We start from the raw sequence: 22,976 nt of genomic DNA on the forward strand, positions 1-22,976 counted from the left end.
GCTAATGAAGGCTCAAAGATGTGTCTCATAAGTGGTGGGAAGTATAGATATAAAATAACATCATGATATTGGAGGGTATTTTTACAATAATTATGTTCTTGATGATATGACAAAATACTGAAAAATACTTTTTAATACTTTTATATGTAAGCAAAAGTGTAACAGTTTCCCTTTGAATATTTCGACATTCAACTTACAATTGCAACCATTATTAAAAGGTTACTACATAGTCCTAATTTCTTTTTCTTCTTTCCCACTCTTGGAAAAATCCAAAAAAGATCCAAAAGTTTGGTTTGTTTTTTCCCACCTGGACTTGTACCCTCTGCAAGGTCATTGTACCAACAAGACCAACAATTTTACTAGTGTCATCATATACGATACGAACGATATGTTATGGCACACCCCTATTTCTCGTTATTATTCTAAGGTGTACTCTTATGTCTTTATTAGGTTGGACAGGCTAAAAGTGGAACAGTGTGGACCACAAGAGATCAACCATGTGGCCAACCACAGGCCGCCGCTCACACAGCCTGAAATCCAGAACAATGAACTCAACCGTGAGGCTGACCGTGAGCGTACCACAGCAGTCACCTCTACCACAGCAGAAGAGGAGAGGAAGCAGCGAGACGCCGAACGCTACGGCTTCCAGAAGGACGGGGCGGAGCGTGAACGCCCGCTCACAAAGATCAACAGCATCAAACTACAGCCAGCGCAGGCGGCAGCCATCAAGGCCAACGTCGCCTCGCCACAGACTCCGACAGAAATGGATGGGTCACACCGCAGCCCCCAGGTCAATGGATCTGGTGAGCAGTGTCCAGCTGAAGGGAGTGTAGTCCCTCGTCAGCGAAGTCCCAACCATGAGCCAGACCGCGCCCTTAGTAGGACCAGCTCTATGCAGCAACTGGAGCAGTGGGTGCGCACACAGAGAGGACGCAACCAGGATGATGACACCAGGAGGTTGGTTTCATTATATGACCTTTTGCAGTTTTTTAATAACCTTAGTGTTTAAATATTTCATTGTATGAGCTCAAAATATTTGTGCTGCAAAAGGAAAAAATGTGCCAGCACAAGTTGTTTTCAGGTTATTCCACAAGAGTCCAATCTTGTCCTACTTCAACAACAAAAAGTGGAACTTGGCTAAATTCAGTATAATCTAGAAAAAATGCTGATTCAACCACATCTTGAGACAGGAGGGATTCTCCTTAAGCATCTGAGTTCCCACATACAGTACACATGCAGACTTTGATTTTCCAAAGCTTCTTAGTCCCAGTTCTCTCTAAAGCTGTGTTGTTTAAAGCCAGAGGATTCACACGCTCCTCACCATGATTTAAACACTTTGATATTACACTGCTGAGTGTAATAGTAAGAAGAACTGGGGATAAACAATAGCTGAGCAGAGCTGTTAGCCAGAGTTACTGCCTGCCACTGACCCTGCTGTGAGAGTCCCATTTTTAATTGGTTGAGATTAAACTTGCTCTCTTACTGCGTCTGTATGCCTGCCTGCCTGCCTGCCTGCCTGCCTGCCTGTCTGCCCGTCTGTCGGCGTGTCTGTCTCTCCATCTGTTTACCGCCGCCTGGCTTGTGCTAATGTTTGACACAGCCTTGCCTCTGTCAGTTTATTTGAAAGTGCATGAATTTAAAAAGGTTATCATGGATAAAGCCACAACAAGGTCCATGGTCTTTCTTCAGTGGTGGTCCTCTGTGATAAGCGTGTAGTCTCCCTCTCCATTCCCTCGCTGTTCAACTCTTTCAGCAAGCTCTGTTTGTCATTACACGCATGTCCTCCAGAATGATGTTTAGTTTCCATGTAGTCACGAGCCTTTTTTTTAATGCTTCTGGGTTTTACAGACCAGTGAGTGTTCTGGCCACGATCTGTCAGGGAGTCTTAATAGGAAGCCCTCTCGATGCCAGCTGCACTGACTTTGAACTCACTGGACTCACTAAGTGGAGCTTTTCAAAGCTTTGTTGTCACTGGAAAGGTCTAATTTGTCCTGGGGGGGTTCTTGAAAACAAAATGTCCGGTTTGAGTCCATACAGAGGACCAGACTAGAGGTGTTTTGCAGCTATACAAAGTTTATAAAAGGCAAACAGGAAACTTTCCCTAATTTGCTTTTTCACAACAGACATTGCTAGCAAGTTATAATTGGGTGTTTTTGTTTGGTGTTATTTAAAAAAGTGCAAAGTAATAAAAGTCTAATTGAAAAACACAACTTCTCCATTCTACCTTGATCCTGCCACATAGAGTCTATATCACATTTTAGGGAGATAAATTAATTAAATTACACAGTAGTTGAGGAATAATTAAATTATTGTACCTCTTTTGAGGGCTGGTCGCAAAGCTCTAATAAAAATACTAACAAACACTAATGAAAGCGTCTCTGCTGATCAACTGAATGAATCTCTTCTTTTTGTTCTTTCTCCCCAGCATCACATCGTACCAGACGCTGCCAAGAAACATGCCAAGCCATCGGGTACCTTACATGCCTCATTATGGCGACGGCTACTGCAGCATGCCCAGGAATAGCATGGCGCAACGGGACAGCATCTGCAGCATATCGCCATCATTGTACGACCAGGCCCTGGGTCCCTCGTCAGTCGACAAGCGCCGCTCCATGCGCGACGACACCATGTGGCAGTTATTTGAGTGGCAGCAAAGGCAGAGCTATGGCAGGCCGCAGGGGCTGTACAGCAATATGGCCAGTCCCAAGACCATGATCAACCTGTCGGAGCACGCCGCACCGAGCCACTCCATCCCCCCCTCGCCCTCCCACGGCTCCCTGTCTGTGTATGGTGGCTACTCTCCGATGCGATCCTACAACATGAACAGTGCTCGTTCAGAGGTGTCCTCTCCTATTTACAGAGGAGACATGAGCATCGACAGGCGGCACAGGCCACCACTCAACAAGGTCAGTTAAGACACATATTACAAAAAATGTATCACTTTAGTGATATCTAGTTAGATTTTGAGATCTATCCCTGATATAAAATGGAGGTGAGTCATGCTCCCTGCATTAAAAATTTCATTAAAACTTTTCTTTTAACAATTTGTGTCAGAACATGCTGCTTCAGTTTCCATTAGAACTACCTTTTACTTTGGAAATAGTCTTTCTAAAAACTGTTGAAAGCGTGTCCTTTGGATTATCCTGAAAAACAGCGACACTGTTTCTGTGAAAATGTTGCTGATTAAGTTTTTAAATGTAGTTTTGGGTTGTAATAAAATAGTCTTTTCTTTAAGGTATAATGAGCAAGATTTCCTAACAAAAAACGATGCATTTATGAGTGTATGAGTCTAAAACATAATTTATAGACTCAAAAACGTATGTATACACAAAAGTGTTCCCTCTTAATCATCACTTATGATCCAGTAGAAGTGTATGGCGGAGTATTTATCTGCCGCCCTACTGTGGCAGGAGTCAGTTGTCCGCCTGTTCCGTTCTCGTGAACACAATATCTCAGGAACACTTTGAGGGAATTTCTTCAAATTTGGCACAAACGTCCACATGGACTCAAGGATGACTGATCTCTGTGGTCAATTCCCTATGACCTCGCAAAACACGTTTTTTGGCCATCACTCTAGAATTCATACGCTAATTATGACAACATTTCACACAAACATCCAAAAGGATAAAATCATGAATTGACAACATTTTATAGCCAAAAAGTCAAAGGTCAACTCCACTGTGACATCATAATGTTCTGCACAAACCGTTTTCTGGCTATTACTCAATGCCATGTCTTAGGAACAGATGGGGAGACATTTGTACTGAATTTGTGGCACTAATCTTGGGTGCCCATCTTGAAACTGTGGTGATTGTATAGATTGTCTGTGCTGCTGGGGTGAGGATGTGTGTATAGCATCCGTGTATTAGAATTTGTAACTTCCATATTTGAAGCATTGTCTAGTGCAGTGGTTCCAAACTGGTCCAGCCACGGGGTCCAGAGTTCAAGGTCCACACAGTTAAATACATTCGGCATGATACTTACAGTAAGTTTGGCTGTCGTTAAGCTAGTTTGCTGTCTCTGTCAAGTAGCTGTACATTAGTCACTCACTCTGCAACAGGAAACAGCACTTCAAAATGAAAGTTCTGTGCAGGTAATTTACTGTATGTTAAAACAAAGTGTGTTTCTTTGTGAATCACTTGTTGTTGATTCAGAATGGACCCACTTTTGGACCTTGACCCACCAGTTGGTAATCACTGGTCTAGTGTCATGGCTACATATGAGTCTGGACAGACATGGATGTTGACTGCAGCTTGACTGGTTGGCGGAGGCATATAACCATGAGGCGGTAATTCTAGTTTTCTACTTGTTGTGCTATGGCCAGGACGTCCCTGAGCACAGCGTGTAGGTGAGGTTGGGACTTAATAAAAGGGTCATAGCCAGGTGCCAGACCATAAGCAGCATGCATCAAAAGGAAAGCTACAGATACAGTGGACACAGCGCTGAAAAATGGAAATGAATTGAGCCAAAACAGCATGCAAACAAATCTGGGGTTGGCTTTCTCTTTGGCTGGCAATACTGTTTACAAACAGTAACCAAGAATTCCTGCATAGTATACCTTTAAGCATCCATTTACTTGATGAAGACACAGTTGGCGTCGAAACATTAATCATAAATAAATTCATCACAAGTTATCTGAGTGCTCCAGTGCTTTTCTTGTGGATTCTTCCACGGGGTTATTTTGGTCCATTTACTCGCCTTTAGAGTGTTAGGGCTAATTTTGTCACATAGACTGTTCCTGAAGGTCAAGAATGAATCCAAGTTTCCAGTTTCTGCAGCACAAACAAAACTACATTCATCTTCATTGTATTTGTGTTGACAGGAATCAAAGATGGATGTCACAATACTTTGGCACATAAAACAAAAAAATGGCGAAATACCACGCAGGGTGTATCCACACTGTTTCTTTGTGTTTGAATCTTTTTACTGTGAATGATTGTTTAAAGCAGTCCACAGTGTTAAATTATAGGCTGTTTTGTTTCTTGTTCACTGTCCTGCAGTATGCCTACCCACCTGATAGGAGGTCTATGCCTGCAGGGATTCCAGTCCAGACTATCACTGCCCAGTCTCTCCAAGGCAAAACAGTAAGTCCTCATCCGTGTTTTCCCCCTCCGTGCCCATCTGCATCTTCTAACTAAATTTCTGTAATACACCATCCAGTAATTTCACGCTCGAATAAGTGTGTAGAGCACACACTTATTCATTTGGGTTTAATTGGACTTCTTTGAAAGACAAGGCTATTTTTATAATGCCACCTACCCTCCCTTTCTCCCTCTCCCTCTTTCTGTCCTTCATTCCCTTCCAAGAAGACATTGTGACAGAATCTTTAGAGACAGATTTAGACAGAACTCAAATGTATGTTCCAAGTGGTAGGATTTAGGGTATGCTCACTTCAGGAGCTCCTTTGACTTGCTTCACATCAGTGGAGACTTAAAAACCCTGTCACTCACAACTCTCTAAGCCAGATCAGGAATTTATGTCAACGCCGTGCACAGTGCTATGTCCTCATGGAGCTGTTAAAGTGTGAACTGGATTCTGTAATAAATGCTGAACTGCTCTTCTTCTGGACGTGTCGAATTTGCATGCCGCTGACAACGATTGCACCTTGGATAATCTCATGCTCCTGAGCTGCATGAAAACTCAATAGATAAAGCAAGTGTTCACCTATTGGGAGCCTCATACCTCTAAATCTCCTGTCCTGGTGTGTTCTCTCCTTTCCCCTCCCACTCCCTTTGCGGTGTGTCCCTGTTTCATTGTGGCTGTGTTTCCCTCCCTTCCTCCCTCCCTTGCAGCCTGAGGAACTGACTCTGCTGCTGATAAAGCTGCGGCGGCAGCAGGCAGAGCTAAACAGTATCCGGGAGCACACTGTAGCACAGCTTATGCAACTAAACATGGATGGCGACAACCCAAAGGTCAGGCCCCCAGAGATACCCCTGCAGGCTTGTGTGTTAGCGTGTGGTGTGTATGCCATCTTTAACCACCTCCATTATCCATCTTGATCCAGGAGATTTTTTTTTTTTTTTTTGGTCTTCACACATGGCTGGTTTAAGGAGAAAAGGCGCTACAGTCGGCATTTTCGCCATACAGGAGTTTGCTTTGGCTTGAAGTTGTCAGTTGATCATATTTCAACCAGTGATCAACCAGTGTCCGACTTTATACAGTTCATCAGATCATTATATTTGATCCATTTTAAATTGGGCAAGCAGTTGATTGAGTCATTATAATTCCCTAAATTGTCCGGACAGATGTTAGCCAGAAATGAAACTCATTTGGCAAGCTTAAAGAGTGACCGACTAAGGAGGTTAAGGCCACTGGCATACGTGAATGTTAATTCAGGATTTTTGCATTTTAAGTCTCTTCTAAGACGTCAGAGTACAGATTTGACTGTTCCTGATGTAGGTCAACCAGGCCGGAGGTGGAGAATGGTTGGGTACGAGGATTTAGGTTTGTAATCGCTTTTGCACTGTTTTTTTACCGACTACTCTACAAATTATTTGAGAGTCTCCTTCTGCCAGTATAGCCAAAGGTAGTTGCCTTACCTTGTGTAGCTTAGTCAGTTTAGAGTCCAGAGACTCACACCAGGTTTAAAGGGCAGGTCCATCTGCGTTCTTTTCTGAGTTTTTCAAATGGAAATGCCCATTCAGCTGTCACGGTTAGCAAAATGCAGTGATGTAGATCAGAGCAGCTAATACTGAAAGGGATATTTATCCATATTCACTGTATTTTCACTGTTTCACCTTATTGTCAGACAGCCCAATTCGACAGGGAACTGAAGCTGTTATATTGCTCTCTTCAAAGCCACAAGACTCGGATCCAAACTCAACTAACGTGGTGTTCACAGCAGTACATTTCTTAGCTTCCGTGTCGATGAACTGGTTAGGCAAATTTAGCTAATTCGGAGGATCAGTAACACACAAATCTTTGAGAACTCTGTGTTATCGATCTTTCAATTGGCTCAGTCACAAAAGTTCACATTTGGCGGGATAGGGGCTTTATAGTGATAAACACTAATATTTTTAGGCACTGGCCCCTAAATTTGGCCCCACGGGGGACCAAGCCCCTAAACTTGGTGGAAGCAGAATAACTTTTTGTGGCTGCAGCCGTCGGGCCATGGTCAGTGTCAAACCCTGGGTTATCAACACGTTTTAATCCCAAGTCTTCGCATATCACTGCTTTGTCTGTGAACTTTAACATTTACATATTACGTACAAAGTACCCCCCTGCATCTGCTGTTGATGTTCAGGGATGTCAAAACCAACGCTGGGACATCAACAAAAGCACATGGTTAGGTTTAGGCAACAAAAGCACGGTTTGGCTCTTAATTCACATGGGAAGTGAGCACCAGCCTCCCGGGTGAAAGTCCGGGGTTGGTTGGACCTATCCACCACCCTTCCTGCCGGCCCCATAGGGACTTTGCAGCTCCTTATATTACGTCTTTACTGGCAGCGTTGGTAACTGATGCTGCTGGTGGTGTATCATACTGCTGCAACAGGTCCCATCTGGCTGCGGTATGAACTGATGCCGCCCGTCCAAGAATTATACTGCCTCAAAAGGTGGCTTTTGGTGTTGGTGTTTGATACCGAAATCACTGACAAATTGGTGATATTTGATGACTTTGGAATGAGAACGGTCTGGGTTTATTTGTGGCAAAATCATTATGCAGAAACCTCTGAAAGGTCGCAACAGAAATTTTTTTTCGAAGGGCTTGGGAAAATAGTATTTTGACACTAAAACAAACGTACCTCGACCAAAACTTGAAAGTTCAGATTGGGATACATACGACACACGACGGAAGCTACAGAATTATATAAAAACCTCATAAATAAATAGATAATAGACCTGCACTTTAAGTGATGTCATGTAAGTATTATTTCAGCCTTAGCTTAATGCTTTCTCTGTCTGTATGTGGCCATTTGGTCATTATGGAGCTGTAGTCTTTCATGTCCCATAGTACACTCATTCTGTTCCTGTATTTAGCACACCTGCTGCCTGACCTTATTTCTTCACCTTGACTTGTCCTGCCTTCCTTTCTGTCCGGTTATCTTTGGGTACACTGTACATGACACACTTGTGTGTTTGTGTGAGAGAGAGCATCTGTGAGAGACTGTGACGTCCTTTTCTTTTGTCTCACGCTGTTGTTGCCTTTTATTTCCTCTCCTTTTTGCTGCTGACGTTAGAACGACATTCTCTCCCATCACCTCCAAAGGAACCTCTTGTATTTGGACAATCAGGTGGGGTAATGCATGACTGCATGGCCCTGTCTCCTCCTGTCATGAACTGAACTCATTTAATGCTTTGCTATTACTGTATTAGTCAGTGCTGTCTGCTGAAAAAGACCATTTGATTTCCTGTTTGATGCCTAGCTAGCTTATCATTAGGTTATCTAATGTTCATTTTTATAGGCACAGCTACATAGCATGAACCAGTGTCACACACCACAGCATTTATAACCTAAGCTAGTTTGCTATGCCTTTCCTTAGATGGGTTTAGTCATTCATTCATCAGTCAGAATATTATTTACCCTAAACTCACTGTCAGCTGTACTAACTAAACATCTGGATATCGCTTTATTATTATAGTCTGTAGATGTGGACATGATATATGTCTTCCATATACAGTGCATACTGTTAAGTGCCTGCAAAGAAATTTCATCTTCTGTTTTTTTATTGCTCTGAAGTGCTTTGAGAGTTTGAGTAATTACGAATATGCAATATATAGCACACAGAAGCACAATAACGCTATTCTGATCATAAATATAGAGAAAGTAATTTCATATTTAAATTAGCAAGCCTTAGATTTGTGTAACCACTGAGAATTATGTAATTTTGCACTTCAGTTAGAGCTTTGCACTACAGTAGGTGCGTTTACATGGACCCTAATATTCCACTAACAACCAGAATAACAGCCCAGTCAGAGTAAAAATACTTAATGTATACACCTCCGTTAGAAGAGACTTGCCTGATCAGAACAAATTTTCAATCGGGTGGAGAGGGGTGGTGTAAACCTTTAATAATCTGTTCAGTGGGAAAATATTAGCGCCTTACTACCATGTAACACTTGATTGATTGTCTCGCTGTCTGGCTGGAAAATACATTTCTGCGCATGTTTGCCCCACGTGAGGTTAACATTAGGTGGTGTAGCTGTGTGCAGCACACAATATGCAGCAACAGCTGTTTCATACATGCCTCCCTCTGCTGACTATGACAGAGAATTGTTATTAAATTTGAAAAATATTTGGCACTCTGCTAGTGCTGCATTCTTACATGAGTGCTCTAATTAATAAATGATTTCTTCGGTTTGGAAACAGTAATCTTATATAATGTTGTTGTTACAGGGTGCAGTGGGCAGTCGCCGAACACAAACATTTATCACTATTAGTAGCAGCCTGTGTGTGAGATGTTCAAGGAACTTTGGTAAATTGTAGCATCTACCAATAGTCTACATGTGACATCTGTACTTTGTAGGTACCAAAAATAACCTGGGTTAGGCTTACACTACTTACTGAAGTGTATTAACAGGCAGAACCACTTTTTCTCCTTTTGTACTTTTTGTCCTGAATTAAAAAACACTTCTTCTGTTATATTTCCAGCAGATTAATACTTCACAGCGGGTGGAACCACTTTGCTCAAGTCAGAGAAGTTATATTCTGATTAAATGCTTTGGGCCATGTAAACGCACATCTTATCAGGTCACTTAATTGATAGTCCATGTAACAAGTTCAGTTGGAATCTCTAATCAGACTCATTTCAGTCAGACTGAAGACATATCGTCCATGTGACCGCAGCTAGTGTCCTCCTGATCCTGTTTTTAAGCGTCTCTCACTGCTTCCTGTTGCCATCCCTGTTTGAGTCTGCTTCATGAGACACAGCGTGCAAGGTGTATCAATACTGTCGGTGTTATCTCTCTAAAGTGAAGCACTGCTATAAACTGACACTTGCCATATCGCTCCTCTCCACACTGGACTAGATGAAGGAAAATGAGCCTTTAATCGCCATGACTCACACTTTGATTGAGAACTCTGCCCCAAGGCCTCAACTTTACCAGCAAGTAAGGCCAGCCAAAGGCTTTGCTCCGCCTCATCCTCACCAGTCGCTGTTGTTCTTTTGGTCTGTTTTGCAATGCTCCTCCTCCGGTGTCCAAGTCCTCATGGCATCTTGAGACTGGTCTCTCCCTGTATCGTTTGTATCGCCAGCGCCTCCTCATCCATTGCTTTTGACTGTTCTCCTCTTGTTATGAGAAGTCATGCCAACATGGGCATGACTTGTAAAGAGTAGTATGGTGTGTTTGCTTCACTGTTGAGTTAAATCCCTTCCTCACTCTCTTTGTAAAGTTTGTGTGTCGGGGGCTGGATATAGTTTACTCTAGAAGTTGCAACATGTTTAATAAACACTCAGCTAGCTGTGGGACTGTCCTAAATCAAAAGCTAAAGCTGTGGTTGCACCCAGATCATTTAGGAAGCGAAGCCTCTAGTCTGTGCTCCTCTTGTTTTGTCTTGTGCCCTGACCAGTGAAGGTTAGTGTGTGATTTATCATAAGCGTTTGCAGAATGTGTTCCCTCTCATTAGCCGAGCCGCCTGCATTTGGCAGGGGGACTCTAATTAGTGTGACTTAATTGTGTGTTGTCAGACATGTCACTTCTCAGTCCAGTGCATAACTAAGTGCTTTATCTTACTGTGGAAAAGAGTTGTAGGAGGATTGTTTCATGGCATAATTTAAAGGTCCAGTGTGTAGGACTCAGGGGGATATATTAGCAGAAATATGATATAATATAATATCAGAATCAGAATTATAAGAAGTAAGAATAAGAGTATGAAATAAAAGTGCAAAAGTATAAAGTAATACATAAAATAAAGTAGAAATGAAATGTGCATTAAAATTAAAATAAAATTCAGCATTATGCTGCCGTGTTTAACACTGATATAAACAAATAAAATATTAAATAAAATAATGAATAAATAATGAAATAATTTGAGTAAACATAAGAAATGTGCACAGTTATGTGCATTGCATAATAATATCATATAAAAAGCATTTTTTCTTTAGTGTATCACCACCTGACAAAATAACAAACAGTTGTTTTGTTTTGTTACCTTACAATGAGCCGTTTATATTTACGTGAGGAGCAGGTCCTTGTCCATGGAGAACACCATGTTGCACTGCCATGTTTCTACAGTAGCCCAGAACAGACAAACCAAACACTGGCTTTAGATGGGGCCATTCATGTTTCTGCGCTTGTCACTGTAGTTAGCACCAATGTGTGACAAGCAGGTTTGAAAAACGCTGATTTTTAATGCCAAACTGGTGTATTCTGTGTTTTACCAATCATTAATCATTGGGTCTGTTTGTTTTGGAGAGGAAGAGTCCTCTGCAGATAATTTAGCTACCCGTAAGAACCTCCTGAACAATGAACTCTGAAGGATTTGTAACCGGGGGAAGATTCAGCTGGTTGCAATCTGCAGTCCTCACTGCTAGATGCCACCAAATCCCCCTAAATCTTACACACTGTGTAAATTGAATTAATTTTCACTCTTAGCAGGACGCAATAATGTTCCACTTTCCCAGATACTCTATTCCTCTGTAAACAGTTAATTTGGAGTCAACCAGTACAGCTTTCAGGGTTCCTGTGAATCTTTAAAAGTCTTAAGAAGCATTAAATTCATTTATTATTCAAATAATGCCTTATTTGGTATTAAAATGTAGTATCAGTCTTTCAAAAATCTTAAAAATGCTAAGAACTAGGTAGTTTTATGAATCTTTTTTTTTCTGACTTTCCGTTGTAAAATCCCAAAATAATTGTTAACATCTGCTTAAAAAAAGTTTACTGAATGCCTCTTGCATTGAAGTCATGCAGGTTAGGACAGTGAAATAAACAGCACTTGTATTTTGTATTCAGCTCAGATGCTCAGAGCAAAGAGTGTCACTATATCCTGGACGACATGGGGAAGTGCAAATTCAGAGAAAATTGGATATTTAAACAAGTTTTTTCAGCATAGCTTGACCCTGTGCAACACAATTCATTTGAAGCACTGTATATTTTATGCAAGTTAATTTTCTGTAACTCCACATGCTGGGAGTCAAGGCAGTGGAATGATGCAGAGTGAAAAACAAAACCGACAAGAAAACCTGCCAAATAATACCAGGTATTTCCCAGTTCTGTTTTACCCTCAAGACCAAAATGCCATGTTGTACAGTACATTTTGTCAGCTCAGTATTTTTCCCTTTAGTTTTGATATTGGTAAAATTGGTCTTATATTTCCTTCCTAGTGGCATTAAAAAGTCTTAAATCTAACCTGCCTTAAGCTGTAGGAACCCTGTGCTTTATGTATTTGATGTTAGGATTTAGTTTTTTAAGTCTGAGTACACTTGAGCACCAGCTGTGGAATAGACTCTTAACCTAATATAGTCAGTGGGGGATGATGAAGATGAAGGGAAAAGGTCTTCTAGGTAAACTTACTCTTCCTTTTTACCTGTCTGCATTTCTTCCCTCTCACCTCTTCTTCTTGTTCTGCTGGTGGAAATGATAAAGAGGGCCGGCTTGTGTGTGACGATGGCTATGACATCACTTTGCCACTTTTGTGACCGCCTCATGAGGTGTAAAAGTGCTGCTGAAGACTGCCCACCCCCCCCTTCCCCCCTCCCCATTCATTGGCATACCGGCCCGCCAACAGCTGCATTTCCACCTGTTCAGCTGCCAGTAGTCTGTCTCCCTCCTCCTCTTCCCCATGTCACTTGTAATCCACACCACACAACACCACGGTGGAGACCCCCCACCCCACCCCCACCCCCCACCCCCCCGCGCTGTGGGAGAGTCTGCATGTTCTGTGTGGAATGCCATGTGGTTCTCGGGTCCCACCTGCTTTAACTGTACTGTGTGGCTCAGCTGAGGGAAAAGGTGTTGAGAGAAATGTGTGTGAACGAGTGCAGGTGTGAGTGTGGGGTGTTGATATACGGTGGAGTCTAAAAATATTTGGATAGTGAGTCATTTTGTGTTGTTTTGGCTCTGTAGACCAGCGCATTGGATGTAAAATTAAACAATGTCTATGAAGCTGAAGTGCAGACTCTTAGCTTGAAGGGTTTTTTTGAAAGTGCGGGCTGAAATCTAAACCTACTGTACGAACAACGCAGCCAACAGATATGTGATCTGAATTGCAATATGATCCTGTTTTTCACTTGTTAAAGACCAGACTTTTAGACTTGAAGCAAAAAAAAGCCCCAGAACAAGCACAAAGGGAAGATGGCTGCAGTTCAGGCCTGGCAGAGAGTCTGAGGGAGGAAGTGTTTCTGTAGGTGTAGACTAACCAGTCTTTGAATGCAGATGATTTGAAACCATATATTAAAGGTCCAGTGTGTAGGATTGTGGGGGATATATTGGCAGAAATGGAATATAAAATAAGTATGTTTTCTTTAGTGTATAATCACCTGAAAATAAGAATTTTCGTTTTCATTACTTAAGACTTTGCATTTTACATGTACATAGGGAGCAGATCCTCGTCCACAGAGTCGGCCATGTTGCACCACCATGTTTCTACAGTAGCCTAGAAAGAATAAAGCAAGCATTGGCTCTAGATATTCGAGTTTTCGCATCACCCAATGTAGTTTGCAGACCCTCTATGATGAGCAGCTTAGAAATAACAAAGATTTTTATAGCATGAAACTGATTTATTCAGTGTTTGTCCTAGTCAAAATCATCATTGGGTTAATTTGTTTTAGATAGGAAGAGAGCTTTGTGGATGATATGGCTCCCAGTAAAAATCTCCTTAACATCTGGATCAGAAAAACAGTGAGCATAGATCATCACAGAACATTGGCAAACACTGATTTGTAACGTGAAATTGCCTGATTCAATGTTTTCAACGATTTTAACCACCTGGCCCGTGGTTTTAGAGAGGAGCACTGAAGGAATTCTAACCGGGAGACGTTTCAGATGTTTGCAATCTGCAATCCTTACCACTAGATGTCACTAAATCCCCCTAAATCTTATACAGTACTCTTTTAAGAATGATTATTTCTTCAATTATTCTGGGTTCCTCTAATTTTGGGGCCCAATAAGGATGTAAATGAAAGCTCAAAGTTGGTGCCTTGACTTTGTAGCCATGTAATTTCATATCCAATGTGACTACTAACACAAGACAACGCAGACTTACAGTCTCACTGTCCTGATAATTATGGACTGCACATGTAGAGATTAGATTTAAAAGAGTGGATGAATGATGAAGCAGTATGTCATGAATGGTTTTTCTGGAAACATGGGATCCAATGCAGTTGAAATCATTTCCCTGTTTGAGCACTGTGACTTTTTTGTTCTTTATAATACATACTTGAGCCGTATTAATACAAGTGTAGAGCATAGGTTTTACTTTTGTCTTTACTTGCTTTCCTAACTACATAAATGTGGATGTTGTAATATAATAATCATAAGTGATGTAATGGAATAAAGTGGTGTAGAAGTAACAGCAGTGCAGTCTGACACTGAACTGCTTTTGTCTGTGTTTTAGCCTGTATTTATGTAATTAAATAGCTGTTAAAATTGTCCTGAGCATTACTACTGTATGCTAAAAAGTCCCAAGAATATCTGTTGTTTTATCCTAAAATAATACTGCACTGCACAGCACAATCTCAGTTGACCACAGCTACCAGACAGGCAGAGTCCTTGGACTGATCAGCGGCAGAGCATGTGCTGTTGGTGGACCCAGCTTACAGTATGCGCTGACTCTAGAGTTTAGTAAGCAAGATTGTTTTACACGCCTTCCACTTGCATTTACAATAAAACCACCGCGTTGTGCTGATAGAGACAAACAATTGTGGGTGATGAAACGCGAGGCACCAGAATCACCAGAGAAGAGATTGTGTTTAGACTGGCTGCTCTCCCACTCTCGGTTTGCTAACTTAGATTGTCTGATTCAGTGAAATATGAGTTTCTACCCAAGGACAAATCCCGCGGCTCAGTGAGAGAGCCTTGCCATGACACTGCATTAGATCTCCAGATTCTAATATGTATGTGCGTGTTTGGTGTCTCTGTCTAATGCTCTGTTTGTCTTCACAGTTGAGTCCAGAAGGCTACAGGGAGCATGGCTATACATGTATGCCAGAAGAAGTGGACATTGATGTAAGTGCCGTGTTGCGCTCTCACAGGACACAATGCTCCATGATTCAACTACACATGATGTGTCACACATGATTATTGTTTTCTCCCCAGACCAAACTTAGCAGACTGTGTGAGCAGGACAAAGTGGTGAGGACGCAGGAGGACAAACTTCAGCAGCTGTACAGAGAGAAGGTGACTAAACGCCGCACATCTGTCATCATTACATTCTCACACAAAACACTTTTTGAAATGCTTACAGAAGCACAGGACCAAATGGAAAAAAATAAACAGAAAAAAATAAACAGTTTATTCTCTGTTTAAATCACAGGAATAGCTGGGGTTTAGTTTATATGCACAACACTGTGAGAGAGAGAGAGAGAGAGAGAGAAACAAAAGCCTGTTATAATGCTTAACAGCCCAGCTACTGTCAACAGCTTCAAAGAGTTGTCTGGCTTGCAAGGGTTTCATAGCTATGTCAGAGTTAACATATCTGACTGTCTGCTGTGAGCAGACTAAAACATTGTACTGGTTGCTGTTAGGGCTGGGTGTCTGTGCTCGATACTGTTAAGATATTGACCGAAATAACCCAGTACCAAGTAGTATCAAACTTCTCCAGCCAAAGATAAGTGCATTTGATCCTTTTTGTTCCCAGATCTAGAAAAAAACTATTTATATGGTTTTGCTCACAGCCAATCACCACAAGCATTCCTCAGTTTAATTAAATGTGTGATCGGCCCACTACTGCAGCAGCTACAACCCATACAGTCTGTGGTGTGGTGGAGCTGAGCATGGTGTATTTGATGGAGTTGGCAGTTTAGTGTGCTGAGATGCCACCAACACATTCGAAAGTGTGGCTTTACTTACACAGCTGTGGCATTTGATGAAAGTAAATGCATAAAATGCAGAGGAAAATAGTCTATAGATATCTGTGTCGCTGTAAGTTACCTCCATGCCCATAAAAACCAACAAAATAAACCATAACATATTCAGATTAAGCCCTGAACTGATTGGCATGGTAAATGATTTTTCAGTTGACAGACAATAAATTGACAGTGTTGGTTGTGGATTTATGAATGAAGTCATTGTGCAAGTACGGTTACCAAACAATAGCTGGTTCAAGGTTCCTTCAGTTTGTGTTTCTGCTTATATTTTGGCTCTGAAAAGGGTGCTGACGGGCATTTGTCGTCATGTTTTTTGTATCAAGGATATTTTTATTAAAGTTCAACAGGTTAACACAATAGTGTCAAAGTTAACAAAGCATATATATATGACAAGGAGCAAAGCATGGAATCCAATCACAGTCCTCCTCGTTGTATTCCACTAACCCCACATAACAGGACGGTTCTTCATCTCTTGAATAGTAAAGAAAAATGACAGATGAGCTGAGAGTCAGGCTTGATATTAAAAGAGAGGAGAATAGATGCCTCTGTGAAAGGCAGGGTCAGAACTTTATCAGTACTTCATCAGTATGTCATATACACTGACAGAAAGCAACAAGATCAAGAAACAAACACAAAGTCTAAAGTTTAACTGACAGCTCTGGAAGGGTTTCAGAAAGGGGCCCCACACCTTAGTATCTGAGTTACAAATTGAGTAGAGTACGCTCCAGGATCAACATCACACATTGCGTTCCTGGACCATTATTGCAATCAACGAATCACAACCTTCTGACATCATCAGTGTGCTGCATCTTAAAAAAATCCTGGTATTCCAAATTGAAGTTTGTACAATTAAACAAAATCCTCAGTAACACTGAACAGAAACCTTTTCCGCTACTGCAGGGTTAGTGAGTTAGCTTGCTAACTAGGTTGGCTATGCTAATGAGTAAACTTGCCAATAGATGAAAATATTAGTGAGCTAGCTTGCTAACTAGGTAGCTATGCTAACAAGTAACCTTACCAAAAGCCTAGAATATTAGCAAGTTAGCTTGCTAAGTAGGTAGGCTATGCTAACAAGTAAGCTGTTTACTAACAAAGAGTAAGGATAATACCATTTTGGAGTTCAAATTCCTGCAGTTAACACATTTACAACATTTTTGTTCAGTTGTACAAACTTGATAATGGAAAACTAGCTTAGCTCTAAGAGGCACTGCAATGTTGGTCCTAGAATGTGATGTGGGATGTTGATCCAGGAGCATGTCCTACTTGGCAAAATGACGTTGTGCGAGTACTCTCAAGATTAAGGTAGGGCATAATGTCCCTCAGTCACGGGGCATGGGTGGGCGGGCAGCATCCCTCCATCTGATTAGAAATGCCCGTCTGGCCAGCGGAGTGACAAAAGACAGTGTACGGTGTTGGAATGGAGTCAGGTATACATCATCGTCTCTGGTGGTGTCAAAGAGGGCAACCAGAGGATTGGGTTGTAGGTATTTGTTATCATTTTTGTACTAAACAATAACTACAAACAAGAAAATATTTCACTTGCAGCAACACTGTTTTTAGGAAGCTTAAGACAGGAGAGGCTTAAATCATCCATTATGACTAAAGTTAGCTGATATAAAATGTTACATTGACAAATTACATACTCTGTACTGTATGTGTATTTGATCCATTGTGTGTCCCTTCAGCACACCCTGGAGACAGCACTGCTTTCAGCCAGCCAGGAGATAGAGATGGGCTCTGATAACCCTGCTGCCATGCAGAGTGTTATCCAGCAGAGAGACTTACTGCAGAGCGGCCTGCTCAGCACCTGCAGAGAACTCTCCAGAATCTCATCTGTGAGTCATACAGCACATTCACGCACACTCACGCTGGACACTTTAGGAGTGCTTGTAAGATAAGAGGTTTTTTTTTTCCATATTGTCATTCACAAAGTGTTTCTCTCCTCAATCAGGAGTTGGAGCGGTCGTGGAGGGAGTATGACAAGTTGGAAGGAGATGTGACTCTGGCTAAGAACAACCTCCTGGAGCAGCTTGAAGCACTGGGAAGCCCTCAGGTAGGATAATTCTTGAGACTGAAGCTGCACAGCTTTAATCTTGCACTGCTTGTTCTGTCTAACACTGGCATGGCATAATAGTTAGACTTTGGTTGGGGTACGTACACCGCAGAGCTTCAAAGAAAGCTGAAAATGTGGCAGATTCCCTTGAACACCTAGTCATCCTTTTTGTAGACACTTTCTTTGACTTTGTGGAGAAAGTAAAGAAGATTTCTGTGCTCCAGTGCCCTCAGCTGCAGTGAGGAGGGAGGTAACTGAGAGATCAAAGCAACATAGTGTGTGATTGATGACTGTAGCGATGATAGAGCAGGTCTTAATTAAGTCTGTCTTTTATCTTGTCCTTCATCATGGGAGAAGTGAAGAGACAGAGAGAAACTGTTCTAACAGTTATTCCTGGTTGAGCCTGAGTCAGAGCTGATGCTAATTCGGAGTGGAGAAGTCAGAGAGCCTGCAGGGAGCCTGGACATCCTCTTCTTAAGTGCCCTTCACTCTCAGACAAAGCTGTCATCAGGAGATAATTACACATCATCCTGTTTCTTTGCTCCTCTGCTCTTCTCCTGGGTCCAGGATGCCACGTTAATAATCTGCAGGTAATATTTGGTGATTTGTGTGTGTTTTCTGTGCACACCCAGACCGAGCCACCCAGCCAGCAACACGTCCGCATCCAGAAAGAACTTTGGAGGATTCAGGATGTGATGGAGGCGCTCAGTAAAAATAAAGCTCAGAGAACTGCTGATGGTGTGAACATATATGGGCCCAAGAGCAACTTCATCAAGCACAAAAATGAGGTGAGGCACCACTAACAGATAGTTCACCTGGTCGTACCATTCTGTAGCATTAAAAAGCGCTAGGCTTTTAATCAATACATTGATCAATAAATCAACAGCAATTCTGATATTCATCATGTCATTGTTGCAAATCCCAAACATTTGCTGGTTCCAGCATCTAGAATGTGAGGATTTGTTCCTTTTCTGTCTTGAATATTATTGGTAATTGAATATCTTTGGGTTTAGAATTGACCCTTTGCTAAGCCCCGCCCCCAGAAGCAGACTGGCCAATCATAACGTAGCATTGGGCCAGCTATGCTCCATTGACTCTAATGCAGTCATTTCAGATTTCCTTCATTTTCAGGCTGGTTTTGTGGATTTGGAGCTAAATGTTGTGCCTGGGGCACGTCATGTATTAATGATACTCGTTACCTGGAGAGGTTGGAAAAAGATATATGTTTCTTCCCTGTTCCAAAACCAAAATCAAACCCTTAAAAGTGTAGGGTTAGCTAGCTAGCTACTGAAGATATAGCCTACTGAATGTATACACATGCTGCTTTTGCTTTTTAATGATTGTAACAGTGAATAAAGACCGACCCTGCTGTACAGGAACCAGTGAAGGGAAGCAGGGAAACTTTGCTGATGTTCAACCAGCTGTGTGTTATCACATTGTGTGCAGATGAACGTTGTTTGGCTTCCCCCAGAGATCCCTGCCTATCTGGTAGCATCTGCACACACTGCGATGCCACATCGCAGTGTGTGCAGATGCCACATGGGGGATGCGTGACTTTACTTATTTTTGAAGTATTTTTTATGTTACAGAAACCACTGAGAATGAAACTTGTGTTTTGAATGTTACTATCATACTGTTGGTGATGTGTTGGTGTTTTAGTATTTTGTGCTCTGCATAGATCCTACACCAGCCCATCTGCCGTCATCCCGCTCTCTGAAACTCTGTGTCGGCGGTGTCAGCAGCATGAGACGGAGGTTCCAGAGGACCGCCAGTAGACAATAACCCTATATTTTTAGCTTCATACAATGTACCTGAATTCAGTACATTATACTGTAATACATTAATCTTGGCCATCATTTTGGCCATTATCGTGCAGCTCTGGGACCCACTCAAATGACCACCTTTCGGTCCCGTAGACTCAGTACACTCACTACAGAAAAACTCAACATCACAGATCATGAAAATAATCTGTGGTTGCAGCATTCACTTTGCTTTACTCTCAGATCTCGTGTAGTTGTGTAGCTGATGACTAACTTAAGCTGAGAGCTCAGACTGCCAGCCCTGCTCATGGACAGTATGAGTGGTGGTACTGAGTGGATGTGTCAGTCATCCTGTAACAGCACACGGAGCTCCCTCTCTGGCTAATCAGCTGGTTTGCCCATCCTGTGGGCCAGAACCACTCTGTACCAGATGGTGGTTGCCCTGAGCGTGCGTGGTGGCACCATGTGTCACCTTGCTTCCTGTCCTGTCATGCCATGTATAATCCCCAGGAGGAGGACTCGGTACCCCCGCGGCCACCCTTACCCCAGTCCTATGAGCCCAACCCCCCCAACGTGCCCCCTATGCCCTCTCATGCTGGTGTGCGCCCTTCAACGCTCCACAGGCCGGAGGACAGGAAGGCCAATCACAGGAATGGCACGCACAGCGTAAGCTTGTTGACTCGTTGACCTCTTGGTTGACCCAGCCCTCATGTGTGTCATCACATGTCATTGCTTGCTGTGATGGGTTTCACTTTTGTTTTGACGGACATCTCATGTCTTTTGGGTTGTTTTTGGTTGGATCATTTCTCTTTTTTTCTTGATGCCACACTTCCATCATCTTTTTTTTTTTTTTTTTTCTTCAGTTAATTGGATTAAGCCTCTCGCGTGTCATTGTTTTTCTCTTTTTAGTTCTTGTCTTCCTTTTTTCTGTGTTGAAGAGTTGTTATTTTGTTCTGTTTTGTTGTGTTCTGTCCTCGGTTGCAAACTGAGCTATGTCTGACTGCTGCCTACTTTTTCATTTGACTATAAAATTGTGTGTCATACCCAAACAACATCCAGAGTTTTTATTCCAGCTGTCTATATTTATGCATTAAAATTGCGCAGTCTGTAAAAGCATCATTTTGTAGAAAAGGGATGTTTGTTTGCTGCTGTCTTTCAAGTCCTCCTGTAAGAGAAAATGTCACTTTCTATTTTATATCTCGCTTTGGACCCGAACTCTCAGTGACTATAAATCAATGTGTGTGCGTGTTGTGCAGGGTCCAGACTACAGGCTGTACAAGAGTGAACCAGAACTCACCACAGTGGCAGAAGTGGATGAGAGCAACGGTGAGGACAGATCCGAACACCCGTCTGATAGAGAACATTCTGGAAACAAAGGTACAATAAGCCAAGTAAAACACGATGTCGCTGTCTGATAACTGTGCAGTTCTCCAGTGATTCATCCATTTTGTTGATCAGTCGCCTGATAAAATTATCATTCTGTGACCCCATAAACTTGTCTCTCGCACTGACAGTTGCCATGGTAACCGTGGTATTTAAACAGGCATCACTTTGACACAGAGCATAAATACATGGTCAGGCTTTTTTCCCCAGAGCATTACGCCAAGTCAGTATATCACAAAATAAATCTCATGGCAACCATTATTCAGCGCACAGTGGTTACCATGGATACGGTGGCATTTACCCAGACCCATTTGTCTGGATTTAATTTACACTGTGCAATTCACAATACTGCTCAGGTTTGTGTGTCAGTGCTGTGATAAGTTAGTTATCTGCTAATTATTCTCTGTGAAAACATGGTTCAGAATTTCTAAAAGAGCAAATTGGCCCAAATTTAGTGAAACAGCTTGCGCAGCGTGATGCAGGTGTTCTTAAGTTGAATGATTACACTGTAGCTCCTCATTTGTTCCGCACCGCCACACAATCGATAGTAGCAGCCTGCCGATGCTGCAAATGCTGCGGGAGATAGTGTAATTGTCGGTCGAGTTTACTTCTGGGGGTTAAACTTGAAGGTCTCACAGACCTGAAACTTAAAAAAATACTTGAACTGATGCGACAGTTTTTACTTGTAAGTACACGCACGTGCTGTATTTTGATATTGTGCAAACAATGACATAAAACATTATTGTTCCTAAAATATACTGTAGTCTTCAGTTAATTGCTGCTCATATGTTGTATAAAAGCAAATGCTTTGTCACTGAACCAAGTCACTTACTAACCTCTTATCTTTTTTACCTGCAAGGGGGGTCCTACCCAGTTGGCATCGTCCCACCCAGGACCAAATCTCCAGTGCCTGAGTCTTCCTCCATAGCTTCATATGTTACCTTAAGAAAAGGCAAGAGGCCTGACCCCAGGACGGTGAGTCAAATAGAAACTGTAAATAGTTCTTAGCATGTTTTAATCTTTTGGACCACTGGAGGCTGCAAGATATTTCCATCAGTTGTCAGCAACTAATTTTAAAATGTGAGAAGGACTAAACACAAGCACTGGCAGTTATTTCCTGTGTGCAGAGTGCAGCAGAGGACACACTGTGATTCAAGGCTCTAGCTATCATTAGTTACATAAATGTGACCTTGAAGCTGCAGCTATGAGCTTTTGGTTCCAGTAGGAGAAGGCTACAAACTACTAAAAACATTTTCTCTCCATCTCTGAAACACTTTGCTTTGTTTATTGTCAGACTCTCTTTTAGACTTGGTAAGTCTTTCTGCATTTTTGAGCTGCTTTGCAGTGCAGACAGTTGTTGCCAGTGCTGGAATAGCAACTTTTTCTGCAGGATTCTCCGCCATTTAATCAGGAATTCTGCACATCTGCCTCTGTAGAACAGACAATAGCAACACTCTCTATGAAATTACCTGTGATTGTCAAAGACTCCCGTCACAGCCTAGTTTTTCTAAATCGTATAAAACCAAAGCTAAGAGGTGCTGCAGAAGTTGAGCGTTCTCTCAGTCCACTTTTGTTCTGGGATTTGTGTCCAATGATGCCAAAATAAAACTGCCTACTCCAGCTTTAAGCTGGAAGTTAACAAGTGGCAGAGGAGGCCACGCATCACATGACCAGGGTGTGACTCATGCTCCTAAAGCCAGGCTGTCATGACGAGATGCCAAGTTTGGTTTACACAGTTTCCAGCCTCAAACACTATCAACTGAAATATACTAACCATGTCATTAGCGCACCACACTGGGGTGTGTCCTGTTTTTG

General features: G+C 42.1%; 1 protein-coding gene across 14 annotated transcripts in view; it reads left to right on the forward strand.

Moving 5' to 3' along the window:
• Positions 1–22,976, forward strand: part of LOC125887176 (pleckstrin homology domain-containing family A member 5-like) — a 116,012-nt gene that overhangs the window by 85,142 nt on the left and 7,894 nt on the right. For 5 of the 14 annotated variants that reach the window (XM_049573805.1, XM_049573807.1, XM_049573806.1 and 2 more), the window contains 14 exons: positions 451–957; positions 2,426–2,906; positions 5,001–5,084; positions 5,793–5,912; positions 8,178–8,231; positions 9,967–10,047; positions 15,043–15,105; positions 15,196–15,276; positions 17,651–17,800; positions 17,917–18,018; positions 18,651–18,806; positions 20,289–20,444; positions 21,035–21,155; positions 22,021–22,136. In XM_049573805.1, the coding sequence (XP_049429762.1) occupies positions 451–957; positions 2,426–2,906; positions 5,001–5,084; positions 5,793–5,912; positions 8,178–8,231; positions 9,967–10,047; positions 15,043–15,105; positions 15,196–15,276; positions 17,651–17,800; positions 17,917–18,018; positions 18,651–18,806; positions 20,289–20,444; positions 21,035–21,155; positions 22,021–22,136 (2,272 nt within the window). The remainder of the gene's footprint in view (positions 1–450; positions 958–2,425; positions 2,907–5,000; positions 5,085–5,792; positions 5,913–8,177; positions 8,232–9,966; positions 10,048–15,042; positions 15,106–15,195; positions 15,277–17,650; positions 17,801–17,916; positions 18,019–18,650; positions 18,807–20,288; positions 20,445–21,034; positions 21,156–22,020; positions 22,137–22,976) is intronic. The other 9 variants (XM_049573809.1, XM_049573816.1, XM_049573810.1 and 6 more) reach the window with 5 other exon arrangements.

Source organism: Epinephelus fuscoguttatus, linkage group LG4, assembly GCF_011397635.1.
Source record: "Epinephelus fuscoguttatus linkage group LG4, E.fuscoguttatus.final_Chr_v1".
NCBI classification, from domain to species: domain Eukaryota; kingdom Metazoa; phylum Chordata; class Actinopteri; order Perciformes; family Serranidae; genus Epinephelus; species Epinephelus fuscoguttatus.